The 27,216-nt window shown below is 52.8% G+C and overlaps 1 protein-coding gene across 2 annotated transcripts; it reads right to left on the bottom strand.

Annotated features, from left to right (window-relative positions):
• Nucleotides 1-26,881, bottom strand: RAB15 (RAB15, member RAS oncogene family). 2 transcript variants are annotated; one of them, XM_029065421.2, is made up of 7 exons: nt 26,571-26,881; nt 6,856-6,916; nt 5,259-5,319; nt 4,165-4,242; nt 3,545-3,634; nt 2,767-2,832; nt 1-2,581 (listed from the first exon to the last, which is right to left on the bottom strand). In XM_029065421.2, the coding sequence occupies exons 1-7, from the start codon at nt 26,692-26,694 to the stop codon at nt 2,456-2,458; spliced, it is 606 nt and encodes a 201-aa protein (XP_028921254.1). In that variant the 5' UTR covers nt 26,695-26,881; the 3' UTR covers nt 1-2,455. The 2 variants fall into 2 exon arrangements, with proteins under 2 accessions (XP_028921254.1, XP_028921248.1); XM_029065415.2 differs by having other exon boundaries at nt 1-2,614; nt 26,571-26,880.
• Between the last annotated feature and the right edge of the window lie 335 nt (nt 26,882-27,216).

Genomic DNA, 27,216 nt, shown 5'->3' on the forward strand with positions numbered 1-27,216 from the left:
GGTGGTTCGAAATCTCTTTTATTCTGTAAACATCTGTGTTTAAAAGTGACAAGTTCTGCTTCCAGTTGTATAATGACCCCCAGACACAGGACGGCAAAGTTCACGAGTCACAGAGAGGGACAGGCGGGGACTCAGGAGCAGAGATGTTTCCGGGGCTGGGCTGAGTCTCCCGACAGCAGGCACCGGAGACTCGCGGGGCAGGGGAACCTGGCTGATGGGCAAGGCGCCCGTGGGGACGGCCCTGGCCTCGGGGCAACGCCCAAGGTCCCGCCGGGCATCAGGGCCGGCTGAGGTGCGGGCTTGGGGTGGGTCGGGTCTTGGCTTGCGAGACGCTGACAACAGCAGCCTCCCAGAGTGTAAGTCTGAACGCTACTCTCCACTGTCGCCCCATCACCAATTACGCTCATCGGTGATGGAGGCTAGCGGGTCCTGGTTGGACCGACTCCGTCATGCCCTGGGGAAGGGTCGAATCAGATTCTGCTCCCCAGTGGGGTGGGGGAGGCAAGGAAATCTGTCCAAAGATTTCAGTAGTGCTTCTCCCCTCCTTCCCCTGAAGGACGAGAGGGGCAACTCAGTTGCCCTAACCCATATTTGCCTTGGCAACGAGGGAGGCGGCCTGGCTAAAATCCTACCCGACCCTGAATTCCTCCAAGTGATTTTCACCAGGGAGAGGTTCCCCCCCCACCGCCACCCGCCGCCCCCCCCACACACACATCCACCCCACCGTCCCAGCAGTTCTCCCTCCCCTCCACCTCGATGCATTTTTGTTTCCATTGGCCAGAGCTGAAGAGTCCGGCTCAACTCTGGGAGACGGAGCCATGAATGGCAGCTGATCCTGTCCCTCCACTCACAGTTCCCAGTGCTTTCTTTCCCCACGGCTTTGACCCGTCCAACAACCTTATGGCCGGTCGCCTTGTTCGCATACCTGTCCTGGGGGATCTCTCCCCGACAGGCTACAATGGGCAAGGATGCCAACCAAGCTCCATGGCCCGGGGGCAGTGTCCCTAAGGGGTGAGAGTCAGGAACTGGCTAGGCTTGCTAGTCTATGCCACAGGGAGGGAAACCCCCGCTGTGCTACAAACAAGCCGGCCCTGCCTGTCTGCCCGGGCCTGAGAGTGCAGAGCCTTTAGCTTTCTCTGAAGGATTGAGATGGGCACTGAATACTAAAACAAATTCCCCCCCAGAGCTGCTGCCCACCTTTCCCCTTCACCACTCAGGTGGGAGATCGTCGCCCCTCTTCTCTTAGTCCGGGTCCCCCTCGCACCTCGGGGGAGATGTGGGAGGAGGAAGTTTCAGGTCCCCTCGGCACAGGGGGGCCACGACTTGGGGATCTGGAGAAAACACTTTCCTCTTCTACACTCTGCTTCTGCCTCTCTGACATCAGTGGTATTCGCTGAGTGCTTACCGTGTGCAGAGCACTATGTTAAGCACTTGGGAGAGCATAGATGATAGAGGCTGCTGGTTCCAGTCTTCTCCTTCTTGTCCCTGGACAGTCTGGAACCATCCTGGCTCCTATTCCATATCTGCCCCACTACAGAAGCCCACACCTGGGTCAGAGTGAAAAGGGAGGAGGAAGAGGGGGATTGTTTGGAGCCTAACACGCTTCCTCTGTTCAGACTCCATTTCACAAATCATCTCCGCTCCTGCTATCCTTCCTCGGGGCCTCTGCCTCTACTGCTTGCTTCGTTGCCCAACAGGTGGAGGCTGGGCCAGGGAGGGGAAGCAACAGAGTCTTCCCAGAAGGTTGGATGTAGCCCAGCTAGGCCCAACACAAATGGAGGGGCAAAGGAGGGTGCCAGGCCGCAGAGCGAGGCAGATCAACAGGACCTGAACTCAGGTCTAGGGCTGAAGTCCTCTCTGTCAGCTAGCAGGGGACCATCCGCTTTGCTGCCCAGAGCCCCGAAGCGGTGAACGGCTCCAGGCGTCACACGGCCCCTGCACCTCCTTATGGTAAAAATCCATGGAGAGAGTGGATGGACTCGGCGTGGGATTTGGGAGGGTGGGGCCCTTTCTGCAGCAGGGAGTGGAGGACACTTCAGGCTCCTCTGCTCCCATTGGGGAGACCCAGTGTTTCTCCCCACGACACTCAGGGAAGGAAAGAGGCTACACTACCCGTCAAAGCAAAACCTAGACCTGGGAGTGGGAGGGGGGGAGATGGGGAGAGGAAGGAAATGTGAAGGGCAGGGCAGGAGAGCGAGCGGGTGTGTGCTCACGGCTCATCTCGAGGGAACACACGGAGCCTGAACGTCAGGGGACCGCCAGGAGGAAGGCCCTTTGGAGGGCGGCGGACCTGGTGAGATGGACGAGGAGAGCGGTAGGGCAGTAAGGCCTGGACTCCTGCCATCCAAGCTGCCCACGCATGCCGCCAGCCATAGAGGAGGAGGAGGAGGAGGAGAGGAGAGGAGGAGGACGAGGAGGAGGAGCGGCACCGGTACAGGTGGCCCGTGCAGATCCCTCAGCACCAGCAGGTCTTCGGAGAGTGCCCCGTGCCCTCCGGTCTGCCCTCGTCTTCCTCCAGCTCGGCCAAGGGGAGCTCCTCGCTGGCGAAGGTGCGGAGTCTGTCCAGCTCCTTCTTGTGGGCCTGCAGCACCAGCTCAGTCAGCCGAGTGAAAGACTGGGAAGGCCCAAGGACAAAGGCTCGCTCCGCTCCCGGGCCACCCGCCACAGCCTCCGCCTCCCCCGGCTCCCCGCCACAGGCCCCGGAGCGGCCCCGGGGACAAGCCCTCACCTCCCACCAGCCCACAGTGCTCTGGGCCCACCGCTCACCTCCTTAATATTGAAGTTGGTGCAGGCACTTGTTTCGTAGAAGTCCATGCCATATTCCTTAGCCAGCTGGGTAAGGAAAGAGGGGTTGGGCCACAGGAAACTAGAGGCGCCCCGGAGTTATATCCCTCCTTCACTCCCCCTTGGGCGATTCGCCCCACGATTCCCTAGAAAGCACCTCAGCTTGAAAGCGCCTCAGCTCGAACGTGATTTCCTCCTGATTCTTGGCAGTGGCCAATGGCATCCCCTTTCAGGCACCAGCCACTCTCTCTGCCCTCCACTCCTGTCTCAGGAGGAACGAACCCCGTCCTCCCACCGCCCTCCCCTGTGAAATCCTCGACCCCGATCACATTGCCCCGTGACTCCGAATTCTAGGAATCGGAAAAAAGGGAAGCCACGGGAAGCTTCTCCGTACTAACCAGGAGGCCTAGGTTTATTATTATTGTTGTTATTATTGTAGCTGTTAAGTGCTTACTCTGAATCAAGCACTATTCATTGGGGTGGATTGGGGTGGATACGAGTTAATCAGGTCAGATACCGCCCCTGTGGCACACGGGACTCACGGTCCAAGTAGGACGGAGAATAGACATCGAATCTCCATTTTATAGATGACAAAATTGAGGTTTGAGAAAGCTGCCAACACGGCGGTCGGCACTTGGGCTCGAGGTCCAAGCGGCTTAGAACTGGGAACCCTGGGGGTCAGGGTTGCTAGCCCAACTTGCCCGCTACCCCAGAGGCTACTCTAGGAGGGGTTGGCGATAGGGGTTGGAGGGCGCCTCACCTGCTGGCCTTGATCTCTTCCCACTTGCCTCTTCTGCTCTTCGTCGGCTTTGTTCCCTATGAGGATCTTCTGGACTCCGTCAGGCGCGTACTAGGGACGAATGGGAGGGGATAGCCACTCCCCGCTTCCTACTCTTCCCACACCCCTTCCGCACGGCACCTCTGCCTAGGACTCTGCCATCAGATCAGCTCGGAGTCCAAGAGACTCGGGACACGGCTCAGGTGGCCGGCAGGGCCAGTGCCTGGCTCTCTGGCGACTGCGTGGCTATAGCCCACGACGGTTGGGAGGCCAGAGCACGAGCCGAGGAGAGGAAACTCCTTCTCTAAAGTTGACATTTTGTTGGGGTTGGTATCTGAGTCTTCTGTGGCCTGGAGAGAGGCAGCTTGTAGGACAAGGAACAGGAAGACCTCACCCCAACCCACGTCATAAGGGGAAGGTGTAATTTTAGGGGTGGAGGCCAGGTGGTCAGATGTGAAGTTACCATTTTGAACTCCCCCACCAAATCTCACTTTGGCAATAGCCCTCGGTCCGTGGGACCGGTATCCTAAGCGTTCGCTCCTCGCTCCTAGGGCCTCCTCCCACTTTCCCTCTCCTCCGGGCGGTAGCGATGTGTCTCTTACCTCATCTACGTCGCTGACCCACTTCATGATGTGCTGGTAGGAGCGTTCGCTGGAGATGTCGTAAACTAAAAATATTCCCTGCGAGAGGTGACGAGAGGGAGGGTGGGGGGATAAGGAATGAGAAGGTGGAGAGACGGTAGGTGGGGAGCTACCGTGGCCTCTACTTGTTCCCTGGGAGGGGCTGGACCCTTTCTTCCTTTGCTTCCTGGGGGTGCGCCTGTCCCTCCCGGCACTGAAGGGGATGCCACATTCCCCCCTTCCTGCCCACTTGCTCGGCCACAGAACTGCCAGGCGCTCGGGGCAGTTCGTTGGAATAGGGCTGTTTTAGGACCCTGAGGAGGGTGACAGCAAGCTAATGATAAGTAGCTCGCAAAGAAGGGATGAGGGTGGCTGGAAGGGAAAAAGAGGGAGAGAAGGAAGGTCTCCAGCAGGTCTCCAGCTGTGTCTCCTCAGTGCTGCCCTCCAGGTGCTGCCCTCCAGACTGGGGTGGGTAGGCCTGTCTAATCCGAGGTGGAAGGGGCAAGTTTTTTGTGTTATTTTTTTAATGGCATTTGGTAAGCGCTTACCGCTCTAAGCGCTGGGTAGATACAAGTTCATCAGTTGGGGCACAGGCCCTCTACCTTATGGCGCTCCCAGTCAAATAGGAGGGAGAACAGGTATTGAATGCCCATTTTACAGTTGAGGAAACTGAGGCCCAGAGAAGTTAAGTGACTGACCCGAGGCCACACAGTAGGGAAGTGGAAGAGCTGGAATTAGAACTCAGGTCCTGTGACTCCTAGACCCATGCTCTATCAACTAGACAAATGCTCCCTAATTCCATTTTTTTTATGATATTTGTAAAGGACTAATTAGATGCCAGACACTGTACTAAGTGTTGGGGTAGATACAAGATAATCAGGTGGGTCACAATCCTTGTTCCACGGAGGGCTCACAGTCTTAATCCCCATTTTACGGATTTGATGAATGAGACACAGAGAAGTTAAGTGGCTTGCCCAAGGTCACACAGCGGACCATCCCGATCAAACTCCCTCCACCTCCTGGAGGTGTCGTCACACAGAAAACCCTACAAAGCCCGATTCCGGGCAAGGACTCACCTGTGCCCTCCTGTAGTACTGCTTGGTGATTGTCTGGTATCGCTCCTGCCCTGCAGTATCCCTGAAACAAAGAGCCAGCTCCAGGCCCCCGCAGCCAGAAGAACCCACTGTAGAATCCACTGAGGAAGGAGGGAGGCGGGGAAGGTGATGGGACAGGGGAGAGGGGAAGCCAGCTGGGAACACTTTGGGTTTGAACCTGGTCCCGCCTGGGGCAGAGCCATAGGCTGGATTCTCCAAAAGGCCTTCCCAGACTGAGCTTCCCTTTTCCCTCCGCTCCCTATGCTGCCTCTCTACCTGCCCCTCCTTCACCTCCCCTCAGCTAAGCCCCCTTTTTCCCCCCTTTCCCTCTGCTCCTCCCCCTCTCCCTTCCCCTCCCCTCAGCACTGTGCTCGTCCGCTCATTTGTATATATTTTTATTACCCTATTTATTTTGTTAATGAGATGCACTTCCCCTCGATTCTATTTATTGCTATTGTTTTAATGAGATGTACATCCCCTTGATTCTATTCATTGCTATTGTTTTTGTCTGTCTCCCCTGATTAGACTGTAAGTCCGTCAATGGGCGGGGATTGTCTCTATCTGTTGCCGATTTGTACATTCCAAACGCCTAGTACAGTGCTCTGCACATAGTAAGTGCTCAATAAATACTATCGAATGAATTAATTCTGGCAACTGGAGGAGCCCCATTGTCCCCGAGTGCCCATTGGATCGCCGAGGAGATGGGTCTGCAGCTTTCGCAGTTCTGCAGTCAAGTTAGTGTCCTCTGAAACTTCCATCCCGGGGAAAATCCTCGGCCAAAAACCCCGGGACAACTTAACCTTTTCCAGAAGCCTGGCAGAAGCCGTGCTCCCCGCGACCCCGAGTTTGCCCTGAGTGGGTATCTGGTCTTAATTTGCTCCTCCAGCCCTCCTCCTGGGAGCTCACCTAGGGGTTACCGCCCCACGGCCTTAGGGTCGGGGGGCACAAGGCCCTGCTGGGGTCACCCCAACAGAGGCCCTGGCCAGCGCCTTCCACCGCGCTTTGGACTAGAGTCCTTCAGCGGCCTCCTGTGGATACATCTGCAAACTACCAGAGGCCTCTTGGGTGTTTTCCCATAGGAATCGCTCCCCATAACAACCCATCAATCATATTTATCGAGCACTCACTGTACTGAGCACTTGGGAGAGCACACTATAGCAATATAACAGACGCATTCTCTGCCGCAGCACTGGCACAGAGCCGACCCCCACCCCCCCGGCCCCCGCCTCCTCAGAGAGGGACCTGGGGAGCAGGGAAGGTTGAATACAAGGAGAAGTAAATCCCTCTTTCCTCTCTTTCTCCCTCTCTCTCCCTCCCAGCTGGCACTGGAGGAGGGAGAAGAAGAGGGTGGTTTTACAGAACTGGGGAGAGGCCCAAGGGAGGGGATGGAAGTCGCAGGCTAACACGATCCCTTCCCACTCAAGATAGTGCCCTCGATTCAGCTGAGTACGAACAACCGAGGGGCAGGCTGGTGTTAGGGGAAGGTTCTTTCCAAGCCCCCACAGAGTAGCCCCTTACCCCTACCTCTGCAGGCTACCCGACCCCAGCACCTCGTCCTCCCTCTTCCCACCTGACTCACCAAATCTGGATCCGGACTTTAATGCCGTCTACCTCTATGGTCTTCATTTTGAAGTCGACTCCTGGAAGGGTGGCGGGGAAAGGAGAAGGGTTAAGCGAATCTGCAGGGAGGATAGCGATCCCTCGTTGGGCCGGACCCCGCTCCGTGACCGACTTGACTGTGAACCCCCCGGAGCAGAGGCCGCAAACTCATCCACAGAGCCGGCCATTCTCCCAACGCCCGCGCCCTTGGTACACGGTTCAGCACGTGCTGTTCAGTGTCCAACGTTTATTGCTCAGGCAGCCATCCTGAGGGACATCGTACCAAAATCGGAGTCTCCTCCGTCCCCCTCTATTCTCATCTTGGCCCCGCTCTGTCCCCTCACTGTGGTCCATTTGGGCTCAACCCAGCTACTCCTCTTCCATCATTCCTCCGGACATCTCTTTCGCCGTCGGTACGCAGGGCTGGGTTCTGGGTCCAGTCAAGGTCACCACATGCAGATGGAGCTACGGGTGACCTTGGTTCTAATTTCTTATGGCATCTGCACTAAGTGCTCTTAACTATCCCTGGTTTGCGTGTTTCTCTGTGTTTCTCCTTAATTACATTCCTGGACTTCTCCCTCTAGTTTCCCATTCTAACCTAGCCTCCTTGTCTCGTTTTGCCACCCTAAGTCCATCACTTCCTCGTCTCCACGACGTCTGTTTCCTCCTGAATCTCAATCCCTCTGGTGTGAGCTTTGACCTCATTCCCTCTCCTGGCTCCCTATCACAGAAGACTCAGCACACTCCCTGTAATCCTCTTCTTCCAGAGAACTCAGCTGGATAGTCCTCCCCTACATAGCCAGTCCACTCTGACAAAGAAAGCTCCTTCACGGTACAAGGACACAGACAAAGTTCCTAGAGACCGCTTTTGTGGGCAGAATAAGGGATGAAGCACGGTGACGTCAATCAAGGTTGGAAAGTTTGAAGGAGCCAGGAGAGGGGGAGATCCAGAACGAGGTCTGTGGAGATGCCCAGATAGGAGGTGGGCATACTCAGCATAATAATAATAATAATGGTATTGGTTAAGCACTTATTATGTGCCAGGCACTGTACTAAGCGCTGTGGGGGATACAAGCAAATCGGGTTGGACTCAGGTTCTGTCCCATGTGGTGCTCACAGTCTCAGTCCCCATTTTCCAGATGAGGTAACTGAGGCCCAGAGAAGTGAAGTGATTTGCCAAAGGTCACACAGCAGACAAGTGACAGAGCAGGGATTAGAACCCATGACCTTCTGACTCCCAGGCCCGTGCTCTAACCACTATGCCATGCCCCTTGACATCATGTAAAACGTGAGGGGAAGCAAGTGGTGGGTGTGAATTTTTCCCTACTTCAGGATGGCCCAAAGTCTGGAGCCAAATGGGAATAGGGCTGACTGATGGGCCCATTGGACACAGAGGCCTGAAGGGAAGTCCTGCTGCTGGAAGATCAGACCGGACACTGGCTTTGGGAATGGGAACTGGCATGGAGGAAGAAGAGGTGGACAGGCAGGAAGCAGGCTATCTGTCCTCACTCTGCCACTGTTTGCCCTCCCGCTCTCCCATAAGCTACTTGTCCTTCTTTTGCTTCTGTTGTACCTTCCAAGCGTTCGTTATAGACCACTACTAGATTATGAAGTCTTTGAAGGCAAGGATTGTGTCTTTAATGTTATTGTACTCTCCCAAGCAATTAATAGAGTGCTCAGCACACAGTAGATGTCCCAAAGTGGTACTGATTAAATACAGAGTGTTGCATTCAGTAGGCACTCAAATAACTTTACAACAATTCCCCAGATAATGATGGTTCTTCAGAGTCTGTCTCACTCTCTTCAAGCCAGTTGAAGACTAGTCAATCAATCAATCAATCAGTAGTGCTGAACTAAGTCTTGGGGAATTGATCCTGCCTTCAAGGAGTTTACCACCTAGCAGGGGAGACACATGAAACAATCAACGATATTTTTTGAGCGCTTGCTGTGTGCAGATCATGGTACTAATTGCTTGGGAAAGCACATTCTAATCGACAGAATCCCTGCCCACAAAGAGTTTACAGTCCTAGCTATAAATTATAGCTAGGAGGAAGAGGAGGATGGAGAGATGGATCTGTAGATGAGTAGTTGCTTAAACGGTAGAGTCCGTGAGACAAAACGTATAAGAATTATCTCTGGTGGTTGTGAGCACCTAAATGCGGACATGGCATGAAAGTGTTGAGGTGGTTGATAGCTGGGAAGATACAGACTGGGATGAAGAAAACAATTGGGAAAGGCCTCCTGGAGGAGGTGGGATTTCAGGGGGACTTTGAAGGTTGGGAGAGCTGTGGTCTGTCTGATGTGAAAGGGGAGGGAGTTCCAGGCAGGAGGAAGGGTGTGAGCAAGGAGTTGGAGGACAGAGAGAGAAGAATGAGGTACTGTGAGTAGGTTAGCTTGAAAGAAAGGAAGAGTCTGAGCTGGGCAGGAATGGGAGACATCAGTAGACTTGTTCAAGGGAGAGAGCTGGGGTTTAAGAGCATCTTTGATGTGGAGAAGAATGGCTAATCTTTGAAGGTTTATAAAGAGTGGGGAGGGCAAAACGATATTGTAGAAAAATGATTCAGGCAGCAGGAGAATAAAGAATGGATTGGGGTGGGGAGGAAGTGAGAGAAGGGAAGTGGGGGAAAAAAGAGAATGAGCGGGGAAGGACCATTTCAGTAGTCTAGTCAGGACCCGACAAGCTCCTCGTCCAGGATGGTGACCGTTCGGACGCAGAGGAAGGGATAGATCTAGCAGAGGTGGACGAAAACCTGACAGGATCTGGCAACAGACTGAATGTGAGAGTTGACAGAGAGTAAGGAGTCAAGGGTAATACCAACGCTGTGAGCTTTGGAGACAGGGAGGATAGTGGTGCTGTCAACTGTGATTGGAAAGGTGGAGGAGGAGATTGGGAGAGAAGAGGAGGATTTCACTTTTATAGATACTGGAGTTAAAGTGCAGGTGAATCATCCACATGGAGAGGTCCTGGAGGCAAGAGAAAATGCAACATTGCAGAGGAGGAAAGAGATGAGAGTTAGCAAAACAGAGAGTGAGAGCTGAAGCCATGGGAGAGGATGGGTTCCCCAAGAGAGTGAGCGTAAAGCGAGAGGAGAAGGGGACCCAGAACAGAGCCTTGAGGGTCACCCACAGTTAGGGGTGAGAGTCAGAAGATGAGCTAGTGAAAGAGAGGGAAGGATTGACCAGGGAGGTCAGAGTAGACCCATGAGAAAACAATCAGTAAAGGCAAGGTTAGATAGCATTTCCGTGAGAAGGGAACGGTCGGTGCTATCAAAGGCAACCAAAAAGGCGAGGAAGATAGGATTAGATTCAGCAAGGGGCGGGTCATTGGTGACCTTGTACAGACAGTGGAGGGAAGAGGGAGGGAACCAGATTGTAGAAAATCAGAAAGGGAGTTGGAGGAAAAGCCGCTGTGGCATGGGGGAGGGACATGTGTGTGCGTGGAGGGGGGAGGCCCGACCCTAGGACTAGGCCCTAGGATAAGAGCAGTAGGGAGCTGCGTCTTTTCCAAAGAGGGCAGGTGTGTTAACCTAAATCCTCTCAATTTAGAGCACATTTAACTAACCTCAAGGCCAGGATTGGGAAGACTTTTCAGCACTGCAGAGCTAAGTGGGACACCATCAAAGCCTGTCTCAGGACAGAGCCCCATTCAGGCTGGGAGCCCTGCTCAGGGTCATGGGCAAGGAAGGAAAACAAAATGCAAACCCCTCCACTAGGATCATGGAATACCGTGGAGCGGAGGGAATTACAATTCAGCTGTGGATACTCAAGGGTCTAGCAGAAGCATTTCTGCTAAAAAGTGTTTTTACTCCATAAAGGACAGATATCTGATATAATAATAATAACAACAATAATAATAATAATGATTATGGTATTTGTGAAGAGCTAACTATGTGCCAAGCACTGTTCTCAGCACTCGAGTAGATACAAGGTCATCAGGTTGTCTCACATGGGGCTCACAGTATTAATCCCCATTTTACAGATGAGGTAGCTGAGACACAGAGATGTTAAGTAACTTGCCAAGGTCACAGAGCAGACACACAGCAGAGCCAGGATTAGAACCCACGTCCTCTGACTCCCAAGCCCCTGCTCTTTCTACTAAGCCACGACAGTAAAAATGAAATCTCCAGGAACCAAGCCAGGTGTGAGGCCTCCGTATCAGCTCATCATTTGGGCCCAAACCCTGAGGAGGCAAGCGTGTTTCTAAAGATCCGGGGGGCATGATGTATTCTACCTACCCCAGCGCTATGGCCAGTGCTTGATACAAAGTAAATACTTAAATACCACAATTATCATCATCTTCACTGGTGGCGTTATTATGAAAAGGGAAGCCTGGGGTCTCGGAGGGGAGCCGCCTACCCTGGAAGGCTTGCTCCCCCCCGTCAATGGGAGGTGTCATGCTTCCTTCTCAGCTGCATGAAGAGCTGTCAGCATCTCTGACCCACTTCACGTGGAAAGGGAATGAGCCTGGTGACCAGTGTGCCTGCAGCCACTGCCCGAGGGAAGGAGCTGCAGGCTGATCATTCCTGGAGAAGAAACATTCGATCCTACCGAAACCCAAGGCAGACACCCAATCCTCTGAGCTGCCTGGCCTCCAGTTACCCACCCAGCTGGGAGGAGGGAGGGCCCATGGGGACCCCTGCCCAGAGCCAGTTCCTTCCCTGTGGTTTCTGGGTCTCCACCAGCCACCCCAGGGCCGACCAGGAGGGAGGGCGTTTGGCTCCCGGGGCCAGATAGCGGTGTGGAAACGTGGAAGCCTCCATGCAGGAGACCCCCCACGTCACAGCACCGATGGGGACACACCTCATACGCAAGCAATAACAGGGCCAGGTCAAGTCATCAACTCCACTGACCCTGGCAGCCCCCCCGGCATCCTTGCAGTGAAATATACGGGGCCGGAGACCGGGCTGCTCGGGGGTGCAGCTCCCACTAGACCCTCCACAGCCATGAGGGAGGGGAACAGATCCAAGGGCAGATCCATTGGCAGGTCTCCTCCCTGCATTTATCACCTTCAGGTCTGAACCGGTCCCCCGGCCGGGGAGTCGAGCTGGAAGAAAGTCAAACCAACAAGGCTTAGATCAGTCGCAGAAGGCCCTTCAGAATCCCGTTTGAGCCACCAGAGGAGTGAGGCGGGATGGGGATACTTGTTTCCAGGGCTCTCTCTACTGCTCATGGCCAATAGTCCCAGGGCTCCTGAGATAGCACGTCCAAGAATCCCAAAGGGGCATCCATACATTGGGTTTGGATAGTCCCGCTTAGGGCTGCGGCTGCCGACGTCACCGTTCTCCACAGCCCAGGGCACTGCCTCGCTCTAAAGCACTCTGAGCCATTTCTGGGAGGACTGCAGGAAGCAAGTTCCCTGGACTTCTCTTCTTGTCTCACCCAGAGCACGACAGGAACCCCCTCTGACTCCGGAGGAGTGTCGCCCCAAAACTAGGTCATCACTGCTCACACGGAGCTCTGTGACAAGCATGATCCCTTTGAGGAGGGAGGCAGGGATCGGGCTCTGGCTACCATTTGCGAAAAGTAGAATCGGGACCTACTACCCCAGCTCCACAGTGGCCCCGGGCAGTCCAATCAATTGTGTTTCTGGGGAGCTTACTGTGTGCAGAATACTGAGCTAAGCACTTGGGAGACTACCATAAAACAGAATTGGTAGACATGTTCCTTGCCCAGTATGAACTTACAGTCAAGAGGGGAAAACACTTTAAAATACATTACAGAGATATACGTAAGTGCTGCGGTGCTGAGTAGGGGTGAATTAAGGGTATAGATCCCAGTGCAAGAGTGATGCAAAGGGAGATGGAGAAGGGCCTACTGGGTTTATGATTTTAATCAGGCTTTTTAAGTGGGAAGAGTGATTGTCTGTTGGACATGAAGCGAGAGGGTGTTAAAGGCCAGAGGCAGGATGTGGGCGAGGGGTTGGCGGCAAGATAGATGAGATGGAGGTACAGTGAGTAGGTTGGCATTAGAGGACTGAAGTGTGAGGGCTGGGTTGTAGTAGGAGAGTAGCAAGGTGAGGTAGGAGGGGGCAACGTGATTGAGTGCTTTAAAGCCAAGGGTGAGGAGTTTTTGTTTGACGTGGAGTTGGAAGGACGACTGGAGTTTTTTTGAAGAATGGGGAAACATGTCCCGAATGTTTCTGTAGAAAAATGATCTGGGCAGCAGAGTGCAGTATGGACTGGAGTAGGGAGAAACAGGAGGCAGGGAGGTCGGCGAGGAGGCTGATGGATAAGTGCCTGGATCAGTATGGCAGCAGTTTGGATGGAGAGGAAAGGGTGGATTTTAGTGATGTTGTGAAGGAAGAACTCACCCGATTTGGTGACAGATTGACTAAGAGGGTTGAATGAGAGAGATGAATCGAAGATAACAGCCAAGTTAGGAGCTTGAGAGACAGGGAGGATGATGGTAATGTCTTCAGTGATGGGAAAGTCACAGGGAGACAGGGTTTGGGTGGGAAGATGAGGAGTTCTGTTTCGGACATGTTAAGTTTGAGGTATCCATGGGACATCCAAGTAGAGATGTCCTGAAGACAAGAGGAAATACAAAACTTCAGAGAAGGAGAGAGATCAGGGCTGGAGATGTAGAATTGGGAATCATCTGCATAGAGGTGGTAGTTGAAGCCTTGGGAGCAAATGAGTTCTCCAAGGGCGTGGGTTCAAAAGGAGAACAGACGGGGACCCAGACCTGAGCCTTGCGGGACTCCTACAATTAGGGGGTGGGAGGCAGAGGAGGAGCCCGCGAAAGAGACCGGGAATGAACGGCCAGAGAGATAGGAGGAGAACCAGGAGAGGACAGTGTTAAGGAAGTCGAGGTTGGATAGTGTTTCCAAGGGACAGGGATGGTCCACTGGGTTTACGGCAACTGAGCAGTGGAGAAGGATTGGGATGTAGTAGAGACCATAAGATTTGGCAAGAAGGAGGTCTTTGGTGACTTTAGAGAGGACTGCTTTGGTGGAGCGAAGGGGATGGAAGCCAGATAGGCGATCAAGGAGAGAATTGGAGGAGAGAAAGTGGAGGCAGCAGGTGTAGACAACTTGCTCAAGAAGTCTGGGGAGGAATGGTAGGAGGGAGATGGGGTGATAAATGGAGTGAGTCATGCTGTCAAGGGAGGGTCTTTTTTTCCTCGACAGGGGATACACGTGCATGTTTTCAGTGGGGAAGAAGCCACTGGAGAGTGAACAATTGATGATGGTGGTGAGGGAGAGAAGGTGAGAGTGTTTTGATTAGGTGTGAAAGGATGGGCTTAGAGGTGCAGGTGAAGGGGGTGGATTTTGAGATAAGGCAGGGGTTTTCCTCTGAGATATTGCTGGGAAAGATGGGAGAGTCAAAGAAGGGGAGACAGGGATTAAAGAGCAGATTTTAGGGAGATCATGCCTGCTAGTTTCAATTTTTATCAATAAAGTAAATGGCCAGGTCATTAGGGGCAAGAGAAGAGGGGGACAGGGGCTTTGAGGAGGGAGTTAATTGTCTGAAACAGTTGGCAAGGGCAATGGACATGAGAGTCAATAAGGATGGAGAAATAATAATGCTGGGCAGAGGAGAAGGCAAGTAACTGCTTCCACTACCTCCTCAGCCTGGGCTCTGAACTCCATCACTTACATCAGGCTGGAAACTTGTTCCCAGAGGAGATACGGACAGAATCTCACCTTCTTGTAGTTAGACCAGAGTGCCATAGACTCAGCCATATGCCCAGCAAAAGCCTTGAGGCCTGGAGAATGTGTGTCTGTGTGAGAAAGACAGAATACGTGTGCATTCAGGACTGGAGAGGGGGTGGGTGTCGGTGCATCTGTCTCTCTGTGCAGAAATGGCCTTTCTTGGGTTTTGCTAAGGCAGGAAGGTGTATCGCTCTACTTGGTGAGTTAGGGTGCAAACAGAGACCCCACACCTTCCCTAACCACCCCCTACTTGGTACTGAAGCTCCGTGGGCTCCCCCCTCCTCACCCTGTGCTCCTGGCCTGCCGTCTCCATGCACCCCAAGGAACAAGTCCCCTCCAAGTAAAGAGAAAGGGAGGCAGAGACCCAGAGGGTGAGTTGTGGCTGCTCCCTGTGCCTCAGTTTCCCAGCAGCACCACTTCACTCCCCACTTGAGTGTGAGTGAGGTCACATTTTCAGACAGCAGGATTAACTAAGGCACGTTGTGGGGTGGAGAGGTTGGGGCCTAAAAGCCTCTCTGCCTAAAAACAGCAAGGTTCTGCAGGCTCTCACTGGGAAACAGCCTCAAATAGGAGGCCACAAGACAGTCTGCAGAATAAAGGCACTCAGTTGGTCTGGAGACTTAGGGGAGCAGGGGAGGGGGATATTAACTTGGATATTACAAAACCCTTCAGGAGAGGCTGGAGTAGGCTGGTGGTGGAGGAACCAGAAAGCAGGGAGGGTGATATCAGGTAGAGTGCTCAAAGGGCAGGAAAACAAACGAAGAAGGGGCACCTTGGGGATTCTGGCAGAAACACCGGTCTCCAGAGCTCGGGGAACGGGCTTCTCCAAGAAGAGCCCATTGGAATGATAGCTGGCCTGCTCCTTTGTGAGTATTTCCCTCGAATGAGTACATTCAACCTGGCAGCACTGCAGGGGGAAGGCAACAGTCGGGATCAATATCCCTGTCTCACCAGGGGCCTAGTAGGTAGAGCACGGGCCTGGGAGCCAAAAGGACCTGGGTTCTAGTCCTGGCTCCGACACTTGTCTGCTGTGTGACCTAAGGGCAAGTCACTTTATTTCTCTGAGTGTCAGTTACCTCACCTGTAAAATGGGGATTAAGACTGCGAGCCCCATCTGGGACATGTACTCTGTTCAACCTGATTCCCTTGTACCTACTCTGAGTGCTTAGTAACAATAATGATAATAACTGTGGTATTTTTAGGGGCTTACTGTGTGCCAAGAACTGTACTAAGCACTAGGGTGAACAGAAGCAAATCGGGTTGGACACAGTCCCCGTCCCTCGTGGGGCTCACAGTCTCAATCCCCATTTTACAGATGAGGTATATGAGATGCAGAGAACTACAGTGACTTGCCCAGGATCACATAGCAGACAAGTGATGGAGCCAGGATAGAACCCATGACCTTCTGACTCCCAGGGCTGTTCTCTATCCATTAGGCCATGCTGCTTCTTTACAGTGCAGTGCCTGGCACATAGTAAGTGCTCAACAAATACCATTAAAAAAATGAAAGGGAGGGAAAAGAGATTAGTCTGTATCAAGTCCATGTTTCCCCACTCCTCAGGATCCTCCGGTGGTTGCCTACCCACTTCTATATCAAATGGAAAGCACTTAAAAGCGCTCAATCACCTTACCCCCCCCCACCTCACCTTGCTACTCTCCTACTATAACCCAGCCCTCACACTTTGTTCCCCTTACGCCAACCTACTCACTTTACCTCACCTCATCTATCTCGCCGCTGACCCCTCGCCCACATCCTGCCTCTGGCCTGGAACTCCCTCCCCCTTCATATCCAACAAACAATCATTCTTCCCACCTTCAGAACCTTATTAAAATCACATCTCCTCCAACCTCTACCTAACTTCATCATCATCATAATTCTGGCATTTGTTCATTCGTTCAATCATATTTATTGAGCATTTACTGTGTGCAGAGCACTGTACTAAGCGCTTGGGAAAGTATGATACCACAATAAATGGTGACATTCCCTGCCCACGGCGAGCTTACAGTACAGTACAGTACAGTTGTCTGGGGGAAGACAGACATCAATTTGTTAAGCGCTACTATGAGGCCAAGCACTGTATTGAGCGCTGGAGTAGTTACAGTGTCCAAGGAAAGCAAGTTGGACATAGTCCCTGTCCCACGTGGGGCTCATGGCCTTAATTCCCATTTTACAGATGAGGTAAATGAAGCACAGAGAAGTTGAGCGACTTGCCCAAGGTCACACAGCCGAAAAGTGGTGGCTCTGGGTTTGGAAGCCAGGTCCTCTGTCTCCCAGGACTGTGCTTTTTCCACTAGGCCATGTTGTGCAGAATTGTACTTTCCAAGCTCTTAGTACAGTGCTCTGCACAGTTAGTGCTCAATAAATACAATTGAATGACTGCATGAAACACATCCCGCTCATGGTCAGGGAGAGGAACTTGGTGTGGACCTCACCCACCCAACACACCCCTATCGACATACTCTGCCCCTCTCATCTGAGGATCAAAAAGTATTTTCTTTACTGTGTGGCAATTCTTCCAGGATTTATTCTGCAGAAAAAGCAGCATATCTTATAGGGGATGCTCACAAGGGGACAGTTACTGCAGCCAATCAATCCATCGGTGGTATTTATTGAGCACTTACTGGGTGCAGAGCTCTGAGCTAAGCACTTGGGAGAGTACAATAGAGTGGAGTTGGTAGATACAGTCCCTGCCCTCAAAGATTTTACAATCTAGTGGAAGAGACAGACATTGAAATTAATTATGGCTAGGGGAGAAAACAACCAATCAATCCTCACATTTCCTCCTGCCTTCTCTACTTGGATGTCACACCGTCACCTCAAACATAACATGTACAGAACAGACTCCTTATCTTCCCACCCAAACCCTATCCTCCCCATGACTTTCTTGTCACTGTAGACAGCAACATCATCCTCTCACTGTAGACAGCACCATCATCCTCCCAGTCTCAAGCCTGTAACGTTTGTGTTATCCTCGATTCATCTCTCTCATCAAACCCACGTAATCTGTCACCGAATCCTTTCGGTTCAATCTTCACAACATCACTAAAATGGAAAAGTAGCACTGTCATACTGGATTGATCATGGGCCTGGGAGTCAGAAGGTCATGGGTTCTAATCCCGGCTCTGTCGCTCATCTTCTGTGTGACCTTGGGCAAGTCAATTCACTTCTCTGTGCCTCAGTTAATTCATCTGTAAAATGGGCATTGAGACTGTGAGTCCCATGTGGGACAGGGACTGTGCCCAATCTTATTTGCTTGTATCCCCCCAACACTTAGCACAGTGCCTGGCTCATGGTAAGCACTCAACAAATACCATACTTATTACTATTATTAAATAATAATAAAATCTCCCCTTTCTTCTCCATCCAAACTGCTAACATGGTATCCTATGCTCCTTGCTGACCTCCCTGCCTCCTGTCTCTCCCCACTCCAGTCCATACTTAACTCTGCTGCCCAGATCATTTTTCTACAAAAACATTCAGTCCATGCTTCCCTACTCCACAAGAACCTCTCGTGGTTGTCCATCCTCCTCTGCATCAAACAGAAACTCCTCGCCATTGACTTTAAAGCACTAAATCACTTTTCCCTCCTACTTCACCTCACTGATTTCCTTCTACAACCCACCTCTTCCACTTCACTCCTCTCATTCCAACCTACTCACCGTACCTCAATCTCATGTGTCTCGCTGCCGACCTCTCACTCACATCCTGCCTCTGACCTGAAACTCCCTCCCTCTTCATATCCAACATACAATCACTCTCCCCACCTTCAAAGCCTTATTGAAAGCAAATCTCCTCCAAGGAGCCTTCCCCAATTAGATCCTCATTTCCTCTTCTCCCACTCCCTTCTGTGTCACCCTTGCACTTAGATTTACAAAATTTCAACCCTCCCTCAGTCTTACAGCATTTACGAACACATCAGTAATTTCTTTATTTATAATTGATGTCTGTCTCCCACTCTAGACTAGATGCTAGTGATGGGCAGGGAATGTGTGTGTCTACCAACTCCGTTATATTACACTCCTCCAAGTGTTTAGTATAGTAATCTGCACACATTAAGCGCTTGATAAATACGGTCTTGAGTGCTTACTGTGAGCAGAACACTGTACTATGTGCTTGGGGAAGGGCAATATAACTGAATTGGTAGACATCTTATTTGCCCACAAGGAACTCACAGTCTACAAGGGAATGCAGACATCAAAATAAATGCTGGATAGGGAAAATAGTAGAATTATAAGGATTTGGACCCAAGGGCTGTGGGGTGAGTATCGAAGAGAGATACGGTGGAAGAGTTAGAATAGGGTTGCAGACGCCTTATGCTGAGTTCTTTGAAACAGACCTCACATTCCGTCCCCTGCCAATTCCCTACATAAATAATAGCACCAACTCTACTCCCACAGTCCCTCATTGGCCAAGGCACAGAAGCAGCGTGGCCTAAGGGAAAGAGCACGGGCCTGGGAGTCAGAGGACCTGGGTTCTAAACCCAGTTCCGCCACTTGTCTGTCACTTCACTTCTCTGTGCCTCAGTTATCTCATCTGTAAAATGGGGATTAAAGCTGCGAGCCTCAGGTGGGACACGGACTGTGTCCAACCTGATTAGCTCATATCTGCCCCAGCATTTAGTACAGTGCCTGGCACACCGTAAGCACTCAACAAATAGCCCAGTTGTTATTATTATCATTATCATTATTAGAAGAGCAAGGAGATGGCAGCTGGAGAGGTCTCCTGGTGGGGCCCTTCACCACTCCCCGGACACATCAGAACAGTTTCAGAAGAAAGTGGAGACGGCAGCTGGAGAAATCCCTCGGTGGAGCCCCAGCCCCTCACTGAGAGGGCAAGCTGTCAAGCCAACAAAAGGCCTCGTCTGGCCAGCACAGAGAAGGAGCGGGTCTCGGGAACCCAAAGTCACAGCAAGGACTTCATTCTTGATTCTCCCTCCTCTAATTCCACCTCATCGCCCGCCTGGTAGCCTCTCCCCCTTCAAATCCACCAGACCTCCACTCTCCCCATGTAGAAAGCTCTACCAAAATTCCACCTCTTCTGAAAGGCTTTTCCTTCCTCTCCTCAGGTCTCGTCTGTTCTCCTTTCATCTCAACACTTGGGAAACACATTATCACTTTCACACTCGCTCCGTCTCGCTGAACCTTTGTACCTGTTGATGCACATCCTCTATATGAGCCCTTCTTCCTCTTATTTGTAAATTATTTTATATGTCTCCTCCATTAGATTGGAAGCTCCCTGTGGGCAGGGACTGTGTCTTCTACTGCTATTTTACTCTCTCCAGGTCTTAGTTTGGTGTTCTGCTCACTGTAGTTCAATAAATACTATTGATAAAGGCCCTTTTCCTGGAATATCTGACGTTACTAGAGCTAATTTGGAGATGTGTCCCTTCTCAGCCCTGCCCTCCCCCAAGTCTCAGTTTCCCTCAAGAATGCTTTTCTTTGTGCACCTCCCAATCCACCTTCAGCAGGGTCCATTGCTGTTAGTGATGTCAACAGTAGTGCTAACCTTCTGGCTACCCCACCATCTCTTAGGTATTAGGGGGCCATTTCATAATGCTGGAGGCTTGTAGCTTGCTCGAAGCAATGTCTTTTTCTTTTTATTGGTTAGGCGCTTACTATGTGCCAGGTACTGTCCTGAGCACTGGGGTAGACACAAGGTTGGACACGGTCCATGCCCCACATGGAGCTCACAGTCTTAATTCCCATTTATAGAAGTGGTAACTGAGGCACAGAGAAGTGAAATGCCTTGCCTAAAGTCACACAGCAAATGGTGGAGGCAGCATTAGAACCCAGGCCCTTCTGACTCCCAGGTCCATGCTCTATCCACTAGGCCACACTGTCCTGCTGCCTGACACTCCCCCAGATACACTGGTAGTAATCCTTGGACTAAATGGGAGAAACCTGGTTGTTATGAACCACTATTCCCTTCCCCTTGAACCCCCGTTAAATCATTTCATTCTCCTTCACCGCAGGAGAGGTGTGCTGGAAGGGGATGGGGAAAGGGAGCGACTGTAAGGAGAAAGTTTCACCCGGAAAAACCTAGGCTCACTCCAGAGTCAAAACGGAAGGGGGAACATCATGTAGTTGAGATTAGAGAAAGAACTGATGATGGTGATGATGACGATAATGATGATGAAGGAATCTCCCGTCAGTGACGATGGATGGATGATGGACGATGACGATGGATGGATAGAGAAGCAGCGTGGCTCACTGGAAAGAGCACGGGCTTTGGAGTCAGAGGTCATGGGTTCGAACCCCGGCTCTACCACTTGTCAGCTGTGTGACTTTGGGCAAGTCACTTAACTTCTCGGTGCCTCAGTTACCTCATCTGTAAAATGGGGATTAAGACTGTGAGCCCCACGTGGGACAACCTGATTCCCCTGTGTCTACCCCAGCGCTTAGAACAGTGCTCGGCACATAGTAAGTGCTTAACAAATACCAACATTATTATTATTATTATTATGAGCTCCTGCCTGGAATTCTTTGGGACTGAGAATCTCTGCATGGAAGCATGGATTGTGTTGCCAGGGGTTTATGCAGATCCATTCATACTCCCAAGGAAGTAGCCAGATGGGAGTCAAAAGGATTTACTTTTCTGGACAACAAAGTGGAAATCTACCACCTGTCGCATGCTGCGAAAGTGTTGTAAGGCTGAGCTGGTGGAAGAAAGGGAAATCCCAGTTGGGGTGAAGTCCGAAAGAAACAGGCCCTGCCCCTTGGTCTCTCTCCCTCGCTGCTCAGACCAGGAAAGAAGGTTTGTGAAGGAAGCACTCGGTGACAAAGAGGAGAGCTGCTTCTGGCAGCCTAAAGCTTTCCAGATTGCCTCGGCTGAAACGAGGACAATATGACTGTCTTGATAATAATAATAATAATGTTGGTATTTGTTAAGCGCTTACTATGTGCAGAGCACTGTTCTAAGTGCTGGGGGAGACACAGGGGAATCAGGTTGTCCCACATGGGGCTCACAGTCTTCATCCCCATTTTACAGATGAGGGAACTGAGGCACAAAGAAGTTAAGTGACTTGCCCACAGTCACACAGCTGACAAGTGGCAGAGCTGGGATTCGAACTCGTGACCTCTGACTCCAAAGCCCACGCTCTTTCCACTGAGCGACGCTGCTTCTCTTGGACCTCAGCAGTTTGGTATATCTTGACCTACTAATGCTAGTGAATTTATTCATCTCTTCATCATCTCACATTCTTGCTATGACCCACTGAACCCTGTTTTTTTCTTCTGTTCTCTCTATTGGTAAATAATTTCTAACTGCCTGACTCTGTCACGACAGCTCCCGAACACAGAGACCATTCTCTTTTCCTCCATTGTACTCCCCCAAATGCATGAAACAGGGCTTTGCAAAGAGTAGACACTATTGATTGATTAATTGATTAACTGGGAGGGGAGTAATCAGGCTCAGTTAAGGCAGGTTCCTCTGATTGCTGCAACCCCCATCATAGATGGGGGCGAGGGAGAGGCAGTAGGGAAAAGTTCTCTTTTCCAACTTTTTTTAATGGTATTTGTTAAGTACTGACTGTGTGCCGGTAAGCACTAAGCTCTGGGGTAGACACCAGCTAATCAGGTGGGCCACAGTCCCTGTCCCACCTGGGATTTACAGTCTTAATCCCCATTTTACAGATGAAGGAACTGAGCCACAGAGAAGTGAAGTGGCTTACCCAAGGTCACACAGCAGACAAGTGGCAGAGGTGGGATTAGGAGACCCAGGTCCTTCTGACTCCCGGGCCCATGCTCTTTCCATTCGGCCACACTGCTTGGGGGAAATGAAAGGATTCAGAATCCCCCTCAAGGACTGTTCTGGGAGAAAGTTTGGGATCCAAGTGGTATAAAAATGGGATTTGTCTTGGGCACAACAGTTCTCACAGGAAGGATTTAGAATGGGGCCGGTGGGAGCTGCTCCTAAACCTGGAGGAACCAGGGGGCTGCAGGAGCCTTTACCTTAGAGCTGTCAGCCTCACTTTGTTCATCATCATCATCCTCATCATATTTATCATCATCGTGATCCCCCTCTCTGGACTCAGGATCCTTTGGTGACCAGTGAGGAAAGCATTCCTGGCTGACTTGAGAGAGGGAGAAAATGGCCAACACATACCTGAGGAGCAATGTTTAGTAAGAAAGCCAAGGTCACAGTCGAACCACAGAGCCTTCTGGGCAATGCCAGCTTGGGTCCAGAGGACAAGTGCTTCGAATGGCACAGCTCCGGGCTGAAAGGCTCCCAGTCTAAGGAGGTGGAATGTTAACATTCTGCTGTCCCAATGATCCCGGGGCCATGTTGGGGACAGGCAGTGAACTGGCAGTGGGGCTAAGCCAAGCCTAACATTGCTGACATTCTCAGAAACCTTTCTTAGGAAGCAGCATGGCCTGGTGGATAGAGCACGGGCCTGGAAGTCAAAAAGACCTGGGTTCTAAACCCAGCTTCACCACTTGTGTTACCTTGCGCAAGTCACTTCACTTCTCTGAACCTCAGTTCCCTCATCTGTAAAATGGGGATTAAGACCCTGAACCCCACGTGAGACCTCCAATCATCTTATCTTGTATCGACCCCAGTGCTTAGTACAGTTCCTGGCGCACAGTAAGCGCTTAACAGATATCATTAAAAAACCCTCTAATCTAGAGTTTAATGATTCCCTTCTCCCCAGACAGGCAAGTAGCTTCAGAATGATCAGGCTGAGTAGTGAAGGTCAGTCATTCATTCATTTAATTGTATTTACTGAGCACTTACTGTGTGCAGAGCACTGTACTAAGCCCTTGGGAGAGTATAATATAACAATAAACAGACGCAGCCCCATAGCACTTATGTACATAGGTGTAAATTATTTATATTATTGTCTATCCCTCCCTCTAGACTGTACGCTTGTTGTGGACAGAGAATGTGCCTATTTATTGTTAGGTTGTACTCTCCCAAGTGCTTAGTACAGCGCTCAATAAATACTACCGAATGAATGAACATTCCCTGCCCGAGTCAGAAAAGTGAGCCAGGATGCCAGATTTCCACCCATTCAGTCAATCGATGGTATCGATCCATCCTTGCCCACAAGTAGCTTACAATCTAGCCGGGAGATAGGCATTAAAATAAATCACAGGAAGGGAAAGGAACCAATTATGAGAATCTGAACATAGGAGCTTAGGGGATCCAGACTCAAACACATAGGTGATGCAGGGGGAGGGAGAAAGTTGCGGGGGAGATGAAGGTTTCCTGAAGGAGATGTGATTTCAGTAGACTTTTGAAGGTGGGGAGAATGACGGTCTGTCGGATACGAAGAGGGAGAGAGTTCCGGGAAGCGAGGAGGATGTGAGCTAGGGGTTGGCGGTGAGAGAGATGAGAGGGAGCCAAAGTGAGGAGGTATTAGGTATTCATTATACTGGTGAGTGGAGCGAAGATAGGTGCAGGAATAAATCGATTGAGCACCTTAGAGTCAATGGTGAGGAGTTTCTGCTTGATTTGAAGAGGGATGGGCAACCCACTGGAGGTTTGGGAGGAGTGGGGAGATGGGCATAGTGCTTTTAGAAAAACGATCTGGGCAACAGAGTGAGATATGGACTGGAGGAAGGGAGTTCAGTTAAGAGGCTGAAGTGGGAGTTGAGACGGGGTATGAAATGACAAGTGCTTGAACTAGTGCGGTAGCAGTTTGGATGGAGTATAAGGGAGGGATTCTGGAGATGTTGTGAAGATAGAAATGAAAGGATGTGGTGCTCCCTGTGGGCCCATTCCCACTACTCCTTAGGTCTGGACACGCCTGTTAATATATTCTCTGGGAAGTCAACACGGATCCTTCTGCCGACGCCAATACACCACGTATCTTTGCCAAATGGAAACTTAAAACGGACATATTGCTATGTGTTACAGAGCATCATGACCCAAAAAGAACCTTTAACAGAAACTCCCTGGACTCAGACCCTGCCCTTAGGGAGATCCTGACCCCTCTCCCATACCCCGCTTCACCCCACCGCAGTGTGCTAGAACAGGGGTGCCATTTCCCCACGCAGGATTTGAGGGAGAGGGAGGGTCAGCATTTAAAGTAAGGATAGAGGACTTAAAGGTGATGGTGCAGTATCGGTACCGTGCAGAGGACGGGCCAACTGAAAACCATTATACCAAAAGTATATATATATACTATATATATACTATATACTATACTATATACTATATACTATATATATATACTATATATATTACACCAAAAGTATAAAACTGGACAAATGGCCATTTGTCACACTGTAGATAGGGAATGCCTCTTGGACACAAAAATTTCCCCTCCGACCCTAGTGCAGGTCCTCCTTGGGCACCTACTCACCAGTTCAGGCTCTCTCTGACCGGAGGCCTGTCGGAGAGAACACCCGAGCCACCCCGGGCCCTGTGGGCCAAGTTGAGTGGGGTGCTGCATCCCTAGATCCACAGGGACAGGCCCTGTCTCCCCAGACCGGGTGAGCCAGCTCTGCCCAGTCTTCAGACTCTGTCTCCCCAGACCAGGTCGGCCAATCCCTGCCCGGTCCTGTTTCAGGCTCCCTAGACCAGGTCGGTCAGCCCCTGCTCCGTCCTCAGCCTCTGTCTCTCCGGACCAGGTGAGCCAGCTCTGCCCAGTCCTCAGATTCGGTCACCCATACCAGGTTGTCTGGCTCTTGTCCAGCCCTCAGTTTCTGTCTCCCCAGACCGCGTGAGCCAGCCCCTGCCCGATCCTCAAACTCCGTCTCCCCAAACCAGGTCACCCAGCCCCAATCTGGTCCTCAGACTTCTGTGTCCCCCAACAAGGTCGGCCAGCTCCTGCCCGAACCTCAGTCTCTGTCTCCCCAGACCAAATGAGCTAGCCCCTACCCAGTCCTCAGACTCTGTCTCCCCAGGCCAAGTGAGCCAGCCCCTGCTCGGACCTCAGACTCCGTTTCCCCATATGAGGTTGCCCAGCCCCTGCCCAGTCCTCAGCCTCTGAGTCCCCAGAGCAGGTCACCCAACCCCTGCCCGCTCCTCAGTTTTTGTCTCTCTAGACCAGGTCGGCCAGCCCCTGCCCACTCCTCAGACTCTGTCTCCCCAAATCAGGTCAACCAGCCCATACCTGGTCCTCAGCCTCTGTCTCCCCAGACTCGGTCATCCAGCCCCTGCCAGGTTCTCAGCCTCTGTCTCCCAGAGTAGATGTGCCAGCTCTGCCCAGTCCTCTGTCTCTGTCTTGTCTTACCAGACCAGGACAGCCAGTCCCTGCCAGGCCCTCAGCCTCTTTCTCCCCAGACCAAGTGAGCCAGCTCTGCCCAGTCCTCAGTCTGTCTCCCTGAACCAGATGTGCCAGCTCTGCCCAGTCCTCAGCCTCCGTCTCCCCAGACCAGATGTGCCGGCTCTGCCCAGTCCTCAGCCTCCGTCTCCCCGGACCAAGTCAGCCAGCTCTGCCCAGTCCTCAGCCTCTGTCTCCCTGAACCAGATGCACCAGCTCTGCCCAGCCCTCAGCTTCCGTCTCCCCAGTCCAGATGTGCCGGCTCTACCCAGCCCTCAGTCTCTGCCTCCCCAGACCGAGTGATCAGCTCTGCCCAGTCCGCAGCCTCCGTCTCCCCAGACCAGATGTTCCGGCTCTGCCCAGTCCTCAGCCTCCGTCTCCCCGGACCAAGTGACCAGCTCTGCCCAGTCCTCAGCCTCGGTTTCCCTGAACCAGATGTGCCGGCTCTGCCTAGCCCGCGGCCTCTGCCTCCCCAGACCAAGCGACCAGCTCTGCCCGGTCCTCCGCCTCCGTCTCCCCGGACCAGGTGAGCCGGCTGTGCCCGGCCCTCGGTCTCCATCTCCCCAGAGCGAGTGAGCAGCCGTGCCCGGCCCCGGGCCTCCGCCTCCCCGGACCAGATGTGCCAGGTGTGGCCGGCCGTCGGCAGGCCCGGCGGGGGCGGCCGGGGTGGGCGGGAGAGCGGCTGGGGAGGCCCAGGCCGGGTACGGGGAGGCCGGGTACGGGGAGGCCGGGTACGGGGAGGCCGGGTACGGGGAGGCCGGGCCCGTCGGCCCGCCGGGCTGGATGGAGCCCGGCCCCGCGCCAGGCCCGGCCCCGGCCGGGGGTCCGTACCGATGGTGGAGATGTGGGACGAGTGGAACTCGTTGTCGGTGAAGCGGCAGAGCAGGCAGGTTTTCCCCACGCCGGAGTCCCCGATGAGCAGCAGCCGGAACAGCACGTCGTACTGCTTCGCCATGGCGGGGAGGCCCGGCCCGGCCCGGCCCGGCCCGGCCCGGTCCTGCCCGGTCCTGTCCTGTCCTGCCCCGGCCGGTCCGGTCCTGGCCTGGCCGGCTCAGCCCCGCTCCGCTCCCGCCGCCGCAGCCATCGCGGGCCGCGCCCGGGTGGGGCCCCGCTGGGCTTGGGCTGGCCCGCCTCCTGCCCGGCCCTGGCCCTGCCCGGCCCTGGCCCTGGCCCTGCCCACCTGGCCGCCCGCCCTCTGCCCGGGCGCCGGGCGGGAGCCGGGAGCCGGGAGCCGGGAGCTGGGGAGGGGGCGGTGGGAGGGGCGCGGGCTGCCAGGGAGGAGGACTAAGAGCCGGCCGGGGGCGGGAGGGAGAGAAAGACAACTAGCCAGGGGAGGGGCCTAGGCTGGCACGGGGAGGCAGGAGAGCTAGAGGGGGAAGGGGCACAGGCTGGCAGGGGGAGGAAGAAGCGCTAGTGGCATGGAGGGGCACGGGCTGGCAGGGAGGAGGGCTAAGAGCCAGCTTGGGGGAGGAAAGGC

The sequence above is a fragment of the Ornithorhynchus anatinus genome, chromosome 1, assembly GCF_004115215.2.
Source record: "Ornithorhynchus anatinus isolate Pmale09 chromosome 1, mOrnAna1.pri.v4, whole genome shotgun sequence".
Taxonomy (NCBI): Eukaryota; Metazoa; Chordata; class Mammalia; order Monotremata; family Ornithorhynchidae; genus Ornithorhynchus; species Ornithorhynchus anatinus.

Excerpts from the sequence above, each read along its gene's own strand:
- RAB15 (XM_029065415.2), bottom strand. The coding sequence starts at position 26,694 with ATGGCGAAGCAGTACGACGTGCTGTTCCGGCTGCTGCTCATCGGGGAC. Across the intron at positions 6,917-26,570 it reads GTCCCACATCTCCACCATCG|GAGTCGACTTCAAAATGAAG; the intron begins GTACGGACCCCC and ends CCACCCTTCCAG. Across the intron at positions 3,635-4,164 it reads GGGTCAGCGACGTAGATGAG|TACGCGCCTGACGGAGTCCA; the intron begins GTAAGAGACACA and ends ATTCGTCCCTAG.